Source organism: Mustela nigripes, chromosome 3 (assembly GCF_022355385.1).
Source record: "Mustela nigripes isolate SB6536 chromosome 3, MUSNIG.SB6536, whole genome shotgun sequence".
NCBI lineage: Eukaryota > Metazoa > Chordata > Mammalia > Carnivora > Mustelidae > Mustela > Mustela nigripes.
The window spans coordinates 160143816-160158373 of record NC_081559.1 but is presented as its reverse complement, the minus strand read 5'-3'; the positions used below and the strand labels follow the sequence as shown (position 1 = coordinate 160158373).

The 14558-nt window shown below is 35.1% G+C and overlaps 1 protein-coding gene across 3 annotated transcripts in view; it reads right to left on the bottom strand.

Moving 5' to 3' along the window:
• Positions 1 to 14558, bottom strand: part of VPS13B (vacuolar protein sorting 13 homolog B) — a 756179-nt gene that overhangs the window by 640135 nt on the left and 101486 nt on the right. For all 3 annotated transcript variants that reach the window (XM_059394925.1, XM_059394927.1, XM_059394926.1), the window contains exons 13-15: positions 13792 to 13983; positions 10981 to 11150; positions 7973 to 8167 (exon numbers count right to left, since the gene is read on the bottom strand). In XM_059394925.1, the coding sequence (XP_059250908.1) occupies positions 7973 to 8167; positions 10981 to 11150; positions 13792 to 13983 (557 nt within the window). The remainder of the gene's footprint in view (positions 1 to 7972; positions 8168 to 10980; positions 11151 to 13791; positions 13984 to 14558) is intronic.

Genomic DNA, 14558 nt, shown 5'->3' with positions numbered 1-14558 from the left:
ACATGCAGCTTGATGTTAAAAAGCAGCATTATCTGCAATAGCCAAATTATGGAAATAGCCCAAACGTCCATCCACTGATGAATGGCTAAAGATGTGGTATACACACACATACAATGGAATATTACTCATCCATTAAAAAATGAACTCTTGCCATCTGTAACAACATGGATGGACCTAGAGGGTATTATGCTAAGTAAAGTAAGTCAGTCAGAGAAAGAAACACCATATGATTTCATTCATACGTGGAATTTAAGAAACAAGACAAATGACCAAAGGAAAAAAAAAGAGGCAAACCAATAAATAGACTCTTTTTTTTTTTTAAGATTTTTTATTTTATTTATTTGACAGAGAGACATCACAAGTAGGCAGAGAAGCAGGCAGACAGAGAGAGAGGAGGAAGCAGGTTCCCTGCTGAGCAGAGAGCCCGATGCGGGACTCAATCCCAGGACCCTGAGATCATGACCTGAGCTGAAGGCAGCGGCTTAACCCACTGAGCCACCCAGGCGCCCAAGAAACAGACTCTTAACCACAGAAAGCAAACTGATGTTATCAGAGGGAAGATGGATGAGGGAATGGGTGAAACAAAATAGGTGATGGGGATTAAGAAGTACACTTGCTGTAATGAGTACTGGGTGTTGTATGAAGTGTTGAATCACTCTATCGTACACCTGAAACTAATATTTTACTGTATGGTAACTAAATGGAATTTAAATCAAAAGTTTTTTAAAAATTTAAATGATGAAAAAACATATATATAAAATAGTATAGCTGCTATGCATAATTATATACTGTGTTTTAAAAAATAAAGTTACAATGTTATTCAGCATTTCATTTCAAGCTATATACAGAAAATATCAGTGAAGTTAACATGTATTTGCATACAATGTTTATATTACCATTATATGTATTACCCAAAATGTGGATACAACCCAAGTGTTCATCAATAAAAGAGTGGATTAACAAAAAATGTGGTATATACACAGAATGTAGTATTATTCAGACTTAACTTTAAGCAAGCTTTACAGTACATTATGACATGGATGAATCTTACAGACAGTAACCTAATAAAATACAACAGTGAAATGGATATATACTGTGTGATTCCACTAATCTGAGATACTTAAACTAATCAAATTCACAGAGACAGAGTGAACAACAGTGGTTACCCAGGGACAGTGGAGAGAGGGGAATTATTCTTTAACAGAGATTCAGTTTGGGTTGATGAGAAGATTCTGGAGATGGATGGTAACGACAGTTACACAATTATGAATGTAGTTACTCTCCCTGAACTATACACCAAAAAATTGTCCCAATGGTAATTTTTATATCAAACATATTTTACAAAAATTAAAAAAGTAAAACAGTTTTAAAAAGAGTAGTTAAGGGTGCCTGGGTGGCTCAGTGGGTTAAGCCGCTGCCTTCGGCTCAGGTCATGATCTCAGGGTCCTGGGATCGAGTCCCACATCGGGCTCTCTGCTCAGCAGGGGGCCTGCTTCCCTTCCTCTCTCTCTCTGTGATCTCTTCCCTTCCTCTCTCCTACTGTAATCTCTCTCTGTCAAATAAATAAAAAATCTTTAAAAAAATAAAAAAATAAAAATAAATAAATAAAAAATAAAAAGAGTAGTTAATTCACATACAGTAATACACTGGCACATCCAAAAACTAAGTAAAGAATGATTATAAATGAGAGTTCTGCATTCAGAATAATGAACATTTTGGGAAGGAAAAGCCTTCAAGAGAAAAACATGGAATCAAATCTAGCAGATTAAAAATTAGAACTTCAGAGCTAAAATCGCTTAGAGATTAAGTAAATCATTTCACATATGGAAAAAATGAAGTCCAAAAAGGATAAAGGATTTCTTCAAAATTCCGTATTGCTGGAACAGCAATATGATGCTTCATTTGATTTAGCTCATCTATTAGCTCATAATTTCACTCTGCCTTGCTTCCTCCATTTTCTCCTTCCCCTCTCCAAAAAAGTATGCTTGATTCTCCACTTATTCTTAAAGAAAAAAACAAATTTTCTAAACATCATCTCTCCTCTAACCAATAGCAAGATTCCATTTCTCACTTTCAATAAGCAAGTATCTTGAAAGAAGCCTGGAGAATGCTACGTTATTTTTTTCATTGTCTACTCATTCTTTAAACCCTCTAAATCTAGTTTCTGTTCATGTATCCACTAAAACAAAAAGAAACTATGGAGTGAAATTGATTAAGTATGTATTTTTCTTATGAAGAGAAATTAAATATTTTCTCTTCTTCCACTAACAATTTAACTGAGAAAATAAATTATTTTTTTTCTGTTGCCACCTTACAACCACTGAGATGACTAAAATCAAAAAGACAGGCAGTAATAAATGTAATAAAGATGTGAAGAAATAAAAAATTCTATGGTATTAAGACAGGAAAACAATTTAACAATCCCTTTGGGAAAAAGTTCGGTAGTTCCCAAAAATGTTAAAAATAGAGTTACCATTTGACCACACAACTCCACCCTCAGGTATATTCCCAAAAGAAATGAAAACTTGCTATCACTCAAAAAACATACATTAATGTTTGTAACTACATTATTAATAGCCCAAAATGCGCATTTTTAAAAATTTATTTCTTTGAAAGACAAAATGCATATGAGCATGCGTGCATGCTAGCAGCGGGGAGAAGGAGAGAGAGAATCCAAGCCAACTCTTGGCTGAGCAAGGAGCTGAGGCAGGGCTTGATTCCGTGACCCTGAGATCATTACCTGAGCTGAAATCAATAGTCAGATGCTCAACCAACTGAACTACCCAGATGCCCCAAAATGGACATTTTGAAACACAAATGCCCATCAATAGATTAATGGATAAACAAAATACACTATATTCATGTAATGGAATATTATTCAGCCATAAAAAAGGAATAAAATCCCGATACACGCTAGGATATGAATGAAACTTGAAAATATTATGCCAAGTGAAAGAAATCATATGTTGTATGATTTCATTTACATGAGATGTCCAGAATATGCAAATACATAGAAACAGAAAGTAGGCTGGTGGTTATAAGGGATAGGAGGGGAGGAGTTTAAATTGTGAGTGAATGCTAATAGACAGAGGGTTTCTTTTGGGATTGATGAAAATGTTCTGAAATTAGATAGAGGTGACAGTTGCATTAATTATGAAAACACTAAATATTACTAATTTCTATTCTTCTAAAAAGGTGAATTTATGGTATGTAAATTTTATCAACAGTCATTATTTAAAAAAAGAAAACCTCAAAACATATCTAAAGTCTACTTTAACCATGACACTCATAATAGTTCCCCTGGTCCCCACACCACCCCTAAACCACTTAAACCTACTCTCAAGAATTTGGGTTGTATCTACCTCCATAGACCCTTTTATATCTGTGAATAATCTTTAGCATTTTGTTTTATTTACATAAATAGCATTACATTTATATATATATACCATTATGCTTTCTGGTATTCCCACCAAAAATTACATTGTAGAAAGCTATCAATGTGAGCACATAGAGATCTCTAGTTGTATTTATCTCCATATGCAAAATTTTTTCAGGAGCAGAGGTCAGCAAACCACAAGTCAAATTTCACTTAATGACTATTTTTGTATTGCCTACAAACTAAGAATAATTTTTACATATGAACATTTATAATCTGTTTGGTGATAGGAAACACTAAGCAGGAACCCCAATGAGGTGAAATGTTATGTCAAGAAAAAGAATCCCATTCTTCTCATTAGTAAAACTGAATTACAAAAAAAGACTATCACATTTTTAATTTTATCAACTCAAAATTTGTGGAAATTTATTCTCTTATTAACTAAGTACCTATTTGCCTCCTGGCCCACAATGCCTAAAATATTTACTCTCTGCCCTTTTAAAGAAAAGTTTGTTGACCCCTGTTATAGGATATACACTGAAAATTGGAATAGATGGGTATAAGGTAAATTTGTTTTCAAATATTTTAGGTCCTGCAAAAGTACTGTCCAAAATGATACCATTTTATACACCCACCAGCCACATATGAAAGCACCATTTCTCCAAATCCTGGAGAAATTATTTTCTTGAGGTTGAAAATTACCAAATCTAAGAAATCCAAAGGATTTTGATACTACTATAATCTTTGTGATCACTCTGAAGCACATGCCATAGCTGATCCTTGTGAGGTAAAAAGGCCTTAAACTCAAGTATTATTCTATAGCTTATAGGGCACTTCCATGAACTTACTCATGTTTCAAACATCAGATGCTTTGCAATGACTTAGCTACATGATGCCATATATAGTCAAAGGATGGTTTTACCAGTTAAATAAAGAAGATTTGGTAAGACATATGAAAGTTCCACCTGTGGGGTTTCTTCACACATCCATGTCAACTCTCCCAATTAATAAATTTCATTACACAAAATAGGTGCTACATACCATTTTATTATATGGTCAATACAGTCAAGTTTAGGTATATAAAATTAAAACTTGAGCATTTGTTTCAGTATTTAACTGAAAATTACTTAGGGTTTAAAATGCCACACACATGAAATACACATTTAAATCCTCTATTGTAATATTTTAACACCATAATAGGAAAATTAATCTTGGTAAACCTCCTCAAAAGTCTGAGTAATTACGCCAAGTAACATGAACTGCTATAAACTTTAAGACAAATCAGTATTTTTAAGTCAGTTCCAAATACTACAAATATAAACTAAAACTCTCTACCAAATCCTGACCATTTAAAAATGTACCAGGCCAGGGACGCCTGGGTGGCTCAGTTGGTTAAGTATCTGCCTTCGGCTCAGGTCATGATCCCAAAGTCCTTGGATTGAGCACTGTATCAGCCTCCCTGCATCTGCTTCTCCCTCTGCCTGCTGTTCCCCCTGCTTGTGTATGCATTCTCTCTGACAAATAAATTTTTTTAAAAAAAGGACCAGGCCAGGGGTGCCTTAGTGGCTCAGTCAGTTGAGCATTTGACTCTTGATTTCAGCTCAGGTCATTATCTCTCAGGTCTTGGGATCAAGCCCCTAACCCTCACCCACTACCTCCTCCCACCACTTCCTGAGGCAGGCTACAAGCTCAGCAGAGAGTCTGATTCTCTCTCCTTTCCTTCTGACCCTCCCACTACCCTTTAGCTCTCTAAAATAAAAATTCTTTAAAAAAAAAAAAAAAAGGAGCAGGCCACTAAAGAAGCATCAAAAATACAATGATATATTCAAAACCCAAGGCTTTACTTTTTAAAATATTCAATATTCTATTTTTCGAGATTTTATTTATTTGAGAGAGAGAGCATGTACATGAGAGAGCATGGGGATGGGCAGGGAGAGGGAGAAGCAGGTTCCCCACTGAGTGGAGAGCCTGACTCAGGGCTCAAACCCAGGACCCTGGGCTCATGACCTGAGCCACAGGCAGCTACTACTTAAATAACTGAGTCTCCCAAGTGCCCCCAAATACTCAATATTCTTAATATCAATGACAAGTTTTTCTACATATAATATTCCTGCTCTGCCCAACACCAAACCTCCTAGAACATTTGGCTTATCCATTAAACAGAGCTCTACTCAAATTAACCAAAATACAAAAGACAACTAGATAGTAATATGCATAAAAGCAAAAGACCTGGGGTGCCTGGGTGGCTCAGTGGGTTAAAGCCTCTGCCTTCAGCTTGGGTCATGATCCCAGGGTCCTGGGATCGAGCCCTGCACTGGGCTCTCTGCTCAGCAGGGAGCCTGCTTCCTCCTCTCTCTGCCCATCTCTCTGCCTACTTGTGATCTCTGTCAAATAAATAAATAAAAATCTTTAAAAAAAAGCAAGACCTTTTCCCAAAACATAATGTTATCTGGATTACACCATAACTAACTTTTACATTACCCTGAAAATGTTTCTTCAAGACTTTATTTATTTATTGAGAGAAAGACCAATAGCATGAGCTAGGGGAGGGACAGAGGGAAAAGAGAGAGAATCCTAAGCCGACTCCAAGCTGAGCACTGATCTGAACAAGAGGTTCAATCTCCCAACCCTGAGATCATGAACTGAGCCAAAAATCAAGAGTCAGACACTCAACTGACTGAGCCACCTACATTACCCTGGAAATTTAAGTGAGCTTTTAACATGGTAACAATAGTAGTAAACAACTATCCCAGTAACTTTAATCTCAGTATGGAGTACAATCATATTAGATTGGTGACCAATGGCTTTGGTGATCATTCTCCTTAAGGACAGGATACACCTTATTCATCTTCAATGCTGAGTGTCTGCAATATATAAGGAATCTAATATTTACCAAATTGATGAATCCTACCTAAGTAGAATACCTTGGAAAGATTAGTGAACTGCCTAAAATTAGTCCTGTTTCAATAACAAGGCAAATATTTTCAACATTATAATCTGATATTCAAGTCATACTATTATAAAAAAATACACCTAAGTAATAATTATGGGAGTGAATTAAACGGCACAAATATAAAATATTACCTACATATCTAGCTTTCAAAATTACTTTCTCCTGCTCTCCATATGAAATAAAATACTGTGGTAGATAATTTTAATAATGGTCCTAATGAATTACACTTTCCGGTGTCCACAGCCCTTCGCAACATGACAGTGTCACTCTCTCACCAAGGGAGTGGAGTTTCCTCCATCCTCTTAAAAATGCGCTTTGCATGGACTAGAAGAAAACATGTTCATCTTCACTACATGATTTGAAAACAAATTTCACCATCTTAAAACTACAGGCGGTGTAAAACTTATATTTACATTTGTTTCCTTTTATTCTACAAATATGCAAGTATTTAAGAACTTTGAAACATGGAACAATGAAGCATGAACCAGTAAAATCTACTTTTGGATTCCTCTAATTTTGGAGTCCTTTACATGAATTTAGTATATTTTTAGTTCTTATTCTTGAATATGTTTGTAACGTTTTCTTTAATCTATAAAAGAATTTGGTTAGATATATGCTAACTCCACTTTGACTATAGTTCTGTGTTTGCTTTGCAAAAACACTTATTACTCAACATTTGAATTTATCTTTATGTACCTACAATGGGATATTTTTATTGTTGTTTTTTGAGAGTGCACAACAGGGGCAGAGAAGGGGGGCACAGAGAGGAAGAAAGAGAATCTTAAGCAGGTTCCATGCTCAGTGCAGAGCCCAATGCAGAGCTGGATCTCATAACCCTGACATCATGACCTGAGAGGAAATTGAGAGTATGATGCTTAATCAACTGAGCCACCCAGGCACCCCTGGGATGTATTATTTACCAAGAAAATAAGGAAAAGCTCAGTAAAGCCTACAATAATTAATGCTATCTAACCCAATTTAACTCATTAAGCATTCTCTTTGTATCCAGAAATTAACATGAATTCAGTTAAGAGGAAAGAAACAACAACCAAAAGTGTTAAACCTTCTTTATAAAGCATTGTCTCACAAAAATGTTCCCCTCAAAGAAATCATGACTCTTTAAAACATTCTTATAAACTAAGTATTCCTTCACACTAGTTATATTTATCATTGATGACAGATAAAATTTTCAAAATCAGGATGCTTGGGTAGCTCAGTCCTCTGACTGACCAGCTCTTGGTTTCAGCCCAAGTAATGATTTCATGGATCATGAGACTGAGCCTGCATTGGGCTCCACTCTCAGCAGAGAGTCAGTGTGAAGAGTCTCTCCCTCTGTCCCTTCTCCTCACTTCTAAAATAAACATTTTTTTAAAAAAATCTTCAAAAACCATAATTAACATTATGAACCTGTAGGTGTATTATAAACATATACACATATAAACATCAAGCTAATCCCAAATAATTGAGTAACTTTAAAATAGGTATACTTTCATTTAATTATGTTGAATAATGAATATATACGTATCATTGAAATCTCATCTTATGGGGGTACTAATTCCATGAAGTTACAAATCTAAGAAAAAAAATACTTAATTTTCCCAAAGCCAAACATACTAATAAACAAGAAAATTCACTTTTCATACCTTAAGATAGCAGTGTGCATAGCAATAATGAAGCAGATTATCAGAAGGCTGAGTAAGGCTGCTGACCACATGCACCAACTGTTCAGCATACATTGGCACAGAATGTTCCAGATTAATTTTATCCACTAATATCTGAATGGATGGCAAAGGCCGAAGAGACTGGAAGTTTGTAGCATTCAGGAAGTTACTTGAGTTCTGGAAAATAATAAAGTTCACTTTATAACTCAGGAAAACAGTGACTAACATGCAATGCCCCCACACAAGCCTCAGACTGGCACATTTTGCAATGTTATCAAATCAATCTAGAAATGATTTTCTATGGGACTCTCTTACCATAACCAAATACAAATGTCTTCTATATATTTTTAAGTATGTCCTAGATTTCAAAAAAATGCATATTTACTGTAAAATTTTTACTACCCATTTGGTTAAACTTTTTATTTTTCAACCAACTGGGATAGTTCACTATGTGCTCCTCCTTACATTGAATGGTATTTTCTTAAGCTCAACCATTCCCAAATATTGACCTGGATATCCCAGAGCCACCCACCAGTTGTCTTCTTGTCCTTTATTCACATTTAGATGATGAAGGGACTAAGAGGACTACTCCAGACAGTTTCACAGACACAAGAAGCAAAACCCGCAAAGAGGAATAACTTCTGATCCATATCGTATCTACAATACATATCGTATCTAACAATACATACATTAAAGCCTCATAAAATCCTAAGAATCTCAAGTTAGGCTTGGTACTTTCAGTGTTACAGAACCTTTCTAAGCTTCCAAATAAATGCAAGTAGGTATCAAGATGTCCACAGAATGAACCCTGATTAGCAAACAATCCCTGCTGGTCCTAAAACTAACTTACTTCCTTAAAATGCTATACGGTCATTCTCAACGAGAAACAGTATGACCTTAGATGTATATGAAAATCTGTGGGAGAGAGGTTTCACTGTTCTTTCTGTCTTCCATTGTCACAACTGCGGAGCAGTACTAGCACTTAGCAGAGTAAAGACTGGCTAAAAATAGTAAATGCTACACAATACTCTCCAAGTCCAAAAAGCCAAAAGTGCCATTATTGAGATACACTGGGCCTAAAATTGACTAAGTTGAACCTATTTGCTTGAACATGCTTTTTTAACTTTTTATTAATAATTTTTAAACCACTACTTACTAAAGCAATTGCTCTTTTAAACGACTTTACTTTGGATGATTAAGGTATAACATATGGTAAAGCACATAAATCTTAAGTGGAGAGCTCAATAAAATTTTACATATGTAACCATCACGCATTTCAGGCACTCTAGAATATATCCCTTCTCAGGCAATAGATCAGCTGACTCTCTCCAGAAGCAGCCAATATTTGCACTGCAATCACCACAGACTTGTTTTGCCTGTTTGTGAATATTATGGAATCATGCAGTACCTGCTCCTGACTGCCTGCTTTAATTCAACATGCCATCTATAAGAACTATCTATGTTGTTCCATTCATAGAGTTAACACTCTATTTCTAATAATATTTTTTGCCTTAAGCTCACACTTCCTGGTATTAAAACAGCTACACTCTATTTTCTGTGATCTGCATTTAAATTGTTTTCCATCTTTTTATTTCTGATGTGTGTTATAGTTTTCAGTTCCAGAATGTGATTTTTTTTTTAATAGATTGAGGGCTCTTCTGAAATCTTCCACTTTTTTGTCTCTTTCTTTTTGTCTCTTTCTTGAACTCATTACTCATAGCTGCTTTGAAGTTAATGTTTAATACTGACATGCTTTTTCTCTGCTGAAATTTTCCCAAGATGATCGCTTTACTCAGCAACATAACAATTACAAGTGGACAATATGGAGCAAATATGAAACATTTCACAACATGAAACTATCGTATCACAGTCAATTCCTTGTCATACTTCCACAAGTTCTTATTTAAAGTTAGGACATTTTTATTTCTATAATCATCATTATGTACATATCAAAAGAAATATAACCAAAAGAAACTAAAGATAACAAATAATACTTTATTATGTATATGGCAAACTCAGAAAGCAATGGCCTAATCTAGTAAGTCCTCATTAACAATAAAGTAGTAATTATTGTGTTCCTAATATGTGCATATGGCTTATGTGCATTATCTCATCTAATACTAAAAATAATTCTAAGAGCTAGCTACTGTAAGGGAACAGCTCTGTGCCAACAACCTGACAATCTTACACAAATCCATGCAGACCACAAAGCAAGATGCAGCCATAGTCGGCCTAAGCCTTGGGAGAACATCCCGTTACTCTCACAACACATCAAGATAGGAGGACTTGCAGAGCTTCTAAAAGACCATGTCTCACCTTCTTCTTTTGAGGGAAACTGCAATGAGACATTTTCTCATCAGCATCCCACATTCAGGTGACATATGGTGTTTCCACTTACTATTCTCAATGTATAGCTATAATCTCTGTAACTGCTTAGATGAGACATGGAATTGAATCCTTGACAAAGGGTATTCTGCTTAATGGTTGCTGCACGTGTGTGCTGCAGGTCACTTTGGCCTTCTGGTTTCAAGACTGTCCTGAAAGGGACACAGCAAGCTGACACGATTAATGATTTGCTTTTATGTTTACAATGTAAGTAATAAACTACCTGAAGCCATCTAGGCTTACTGCTTCTTTACCAACTCAGTCTGTCAGCCCACTTGACAAATGTTTTGTTTTGTTTTGTTTTTCAGAAACAGGTTTAGAGATACAAAGCAAAGTGTCATAGTTTGTATATGGACTGACTTTTAGGCCCATGCTCTCTTCACCATTTCTTGATACAGCCTTAGCTTGAGGTTATTTATATATAATATATATGTAGACACATATACACATGTAAGAATTAACAATCATAGTTACATTGTTTTAACATCACCATGGATGATTATATAAGGACATATTCTTTTACTCTATCACCTCCCTCTTACAGTATCATAGGACTTGCAAATATGCATGTATGAGAAAAAAAAGTAGTGAACTGCAAAATATACCTTTTCTCCCATAATGACGGGTAGCAAATGGTCCAACAAGTTGAATTCAGCCATGAAAATAGTGAAGGTACATTTGAGGAGAGTAATACTTGTATGTCGAGTAGGAATATATTCCTCCAAAGACGCCACTTCTTCAGGATTCAGTATTGTTTCATTTTCATCCTTAATATCTAAAATAAAATAATGAAAATTTAATAAAAAATTATTTGTAAATAAGTGAATTAATTGGTTCCCTAATTTTAAGGACAAATTATATTTCTCTTTTCAACAATGAAGCAACTGCAAAATAATGTGTTACCTTTAACAAATATAAGTTATACTCATAAAAGTTACTGTAGAATGTAAATATGTCTTTACTATATAAAAATTTACATATTTGATTTTAAATTACTTTTAAATATTTTAAAGAAATTCTTAATCTCTTTTGTTAAAAAAATAACAGCTTCTGTTAATAAAAACACCATTAAGATGATACAAAAGCAAGCAACAAACAGATAATATTTGTCACAGATAGATGGATACAGATATCAATACAAAGGACCCACAGCATACTAAAAATTTTTTAATGTAAAACCTTTTACAAACCAATAATAAACAACTGAATAGAAAAATGGGCTACAAAGCCTTGAACAAGCAAAGGATGGTATTTTTAAATTGCCAAAAATCCTTTGGAAAGCTAGATAACATCATTAGGCATTAGATAAGTGCAAATAAAGTCACATGACAGCATTACTGACCCACTAGAATGGTTAAAATGAAAAAAACTAATACTAAGTGTTGGCAAGCATGCAAACCAAACATCAGCAAACCTTTTACATAAAGAGCCATTTAGAAACTACTAAGTTCTGGTAAATAGGATGACTGAACTGTATTATTAAATGAAAGCACAATAACTACCATTTTCTCTTGCCCCACATTTCCTGTTGATTCACATTAGATATTGCAACAGTGGGCCAACACTGACCACATAGATTAGATACATCTCAAAGAATGGTAGAATATTAAGACAGAAAGAATTCTGGGTCTAAAGACAACCTCAAGGAACATTTAGCATAATCCACTAGAGCACCTACTGGCTTGGATTTTCACATGAGAAAAACAAATTAGGTATTGATTTTTGTGTGAACCTAAGTTTTCATTTTTCTGGGATAGATGCCCACAGTTGCTAGACTACTAGTTACAGGCAATAGTTATAGATTTAGTAGTTAGTAGTTGGTAGTTACAGGTTTAGTTGTTAAAGAAACTGCCAAAGTGTTTTCAGAAGTGGCTGTCTGTTTTACATTCCCAACAGCAATGATGAGTGACATAGTTTCTTCACATTCTCCCCATTTGGTACTATCACTGTCTTTTATTTTAACCATCTCATACATACTATTCCAGCCCTTTTATGACTGTCTGGGATGAAGTAGGCATGCAAGCAAAGTATAAGAAATGACTACAGAAACATGCCAAGCACTTCTTATGCACTAGACACAATGTTACATGCTATTTACATGCACTGATCTTTGGAAGTTGGTCCTACCAGTGTAATACATAGGTAAGAATAAATTTGCTATGACAAAAATCAAATAAAGTTTGAACAGCAGAAATTTATTTCATATTACAATCTAAGTGTAAAGAGATGACAGTGCTACCATGCAACCAAAGACCCAGGTTCTTGCTATCTTATTGCTGTTATCCTCAGCATGCAACTTTCATTTCAGAGTCAAAGATGGCAGCTCCAGCTCCTGCCATTATAATTTTTTTCCACCCAGAAGGAAGGGTAAAGAAAAAAAAGGAAGGTGTGTGTATTCCCTTTTAAAGTGTGTGTATTTCCTTTTAAAGTCACAGCCCCAAAATTCACTTAACTGAAGTTCTGCTCCCATCCAGTAGTCAGAACCTCAAGTCCTGTGACTATACTTGGAATGTGTTATCTTTAATTTTATCATAAGAACTGCTATTATAGGGGGCACCTGAGTGACTCAGTGGCTTAAGCCTCTGCCTTCAGCTCAGGTCATGATCCCAGGGTTCTGGGATTGAGCCCCACATTGGGCTCTCTGCTCAGCAGGAAGCCTGCCTCCCCCCCCCCCCCCCCCCCCCCCCCCCCCCCCCCGCCTACTTGTGATCTCTGTCAAATAAATAAATAAAAATTTTAAAAAAAAGAATTGCTATCATAGAAACTTCTTTTACTATAAAATAAGAGAATAATAGATATTGAGGAGACAATTTAACCATCACTAGCCCAATAATTAAACTCATTGCTAAGAGAAATGAAAAATCAGTTATGTTACTTAAATTTCCTAACACTAAAAGCAGGAGTCAGAATTCAAGCCATTGTCTAATGTCAGGGGGGTCCTTTATGTGCTATTATGTCCTAATAGAGAGTGCTTTATTGTATAAAAAATGAATTTGTATTTTAGGAAACTCTGACAGCTTCATGCTACATTGAAAAAATTAGGTAAGCCACAAATTGTTTTTTACCAGTAAGAGCTATGTCTCCTTAAAGCTAAGCTTGTATGTTCAGAGTCCATCTTCATGTCTGCTCTTCAGAAACCACGAAGTGGGAAAATGATCATTATTTCAGAAATATACATGAGGAAAAGTATACAAAAGTGTGGTACTAAAATCCTGACAAATACTGGTAAATAAAGTACTTATATAAATAATTTCCAAATCTTGACCTCTCCCATAACTTCTACATACAACTAAATACATGAAAATCAGACAGGCAAATTACACAAAAAAAGTGTAATTTAGCAAACTACAACAAACTGGATTTTATAATCATTCAAATCAACTAGCAAGAGATTCAAAATGAAGACAAAAACAAACCTGGTTTTAGCCCACCATATGGCTCATATTCATGTTCCAAGGCACAAACAATCATTTTCAAAATTCTATGTACTGCACTGCTATCCAAACGAAAATCAAGAGGACCTATAACAAGGCTTTTTGTAGATTTCTCCCGAACCGTTCCCATATCTTCACTTTTTCCTGAAGAAAAGTCTTGTTGACTTGCAGAACCTACAAGAAACCACATCTCATGTTAATATTTTAAGCAATCGGATACACTAAATTGTAATATTACTCTTCTCTTTTTAGCTTATAGGTTAATGCCTTAAAACCAATTCTCCATGGGTGGCTCAGTGGCTTAAGCCACTACCCTCAGCTTAGGTCATGGTCTCAGGGTCCTGAGATCAAGCCCCACATCGGGCTCTCTGCTCAGCAGGGAGCCTGCTTCCCCCTTTGTCTCTGCCTGCTTCTCTGCCGACTTGTGATCTCTCTCTCTCTGTCAAATAAATAAATAAAATCTTTTTTAAAAAAATTCTCCACTGACTGAATACAAAGAACACTGTTAATCTACATTTTTCTCTACACAAATGAGATGGTGATTATTAACAAAAAAACATTGCTTCAAATAACAATTATTCCCATAATCTATTTAATGTTACAAGAAGTGCAACAAAATTTAAATGCTCATTCTTAGAAAATTAGTCTCTAAAATCTAACTGGCTAATATCCAATAATTCTATACACAATACTATGATGTTAATTAGAAAGGCTGAGTAGAAGAAATTACATTTTACTATTTCATCTTA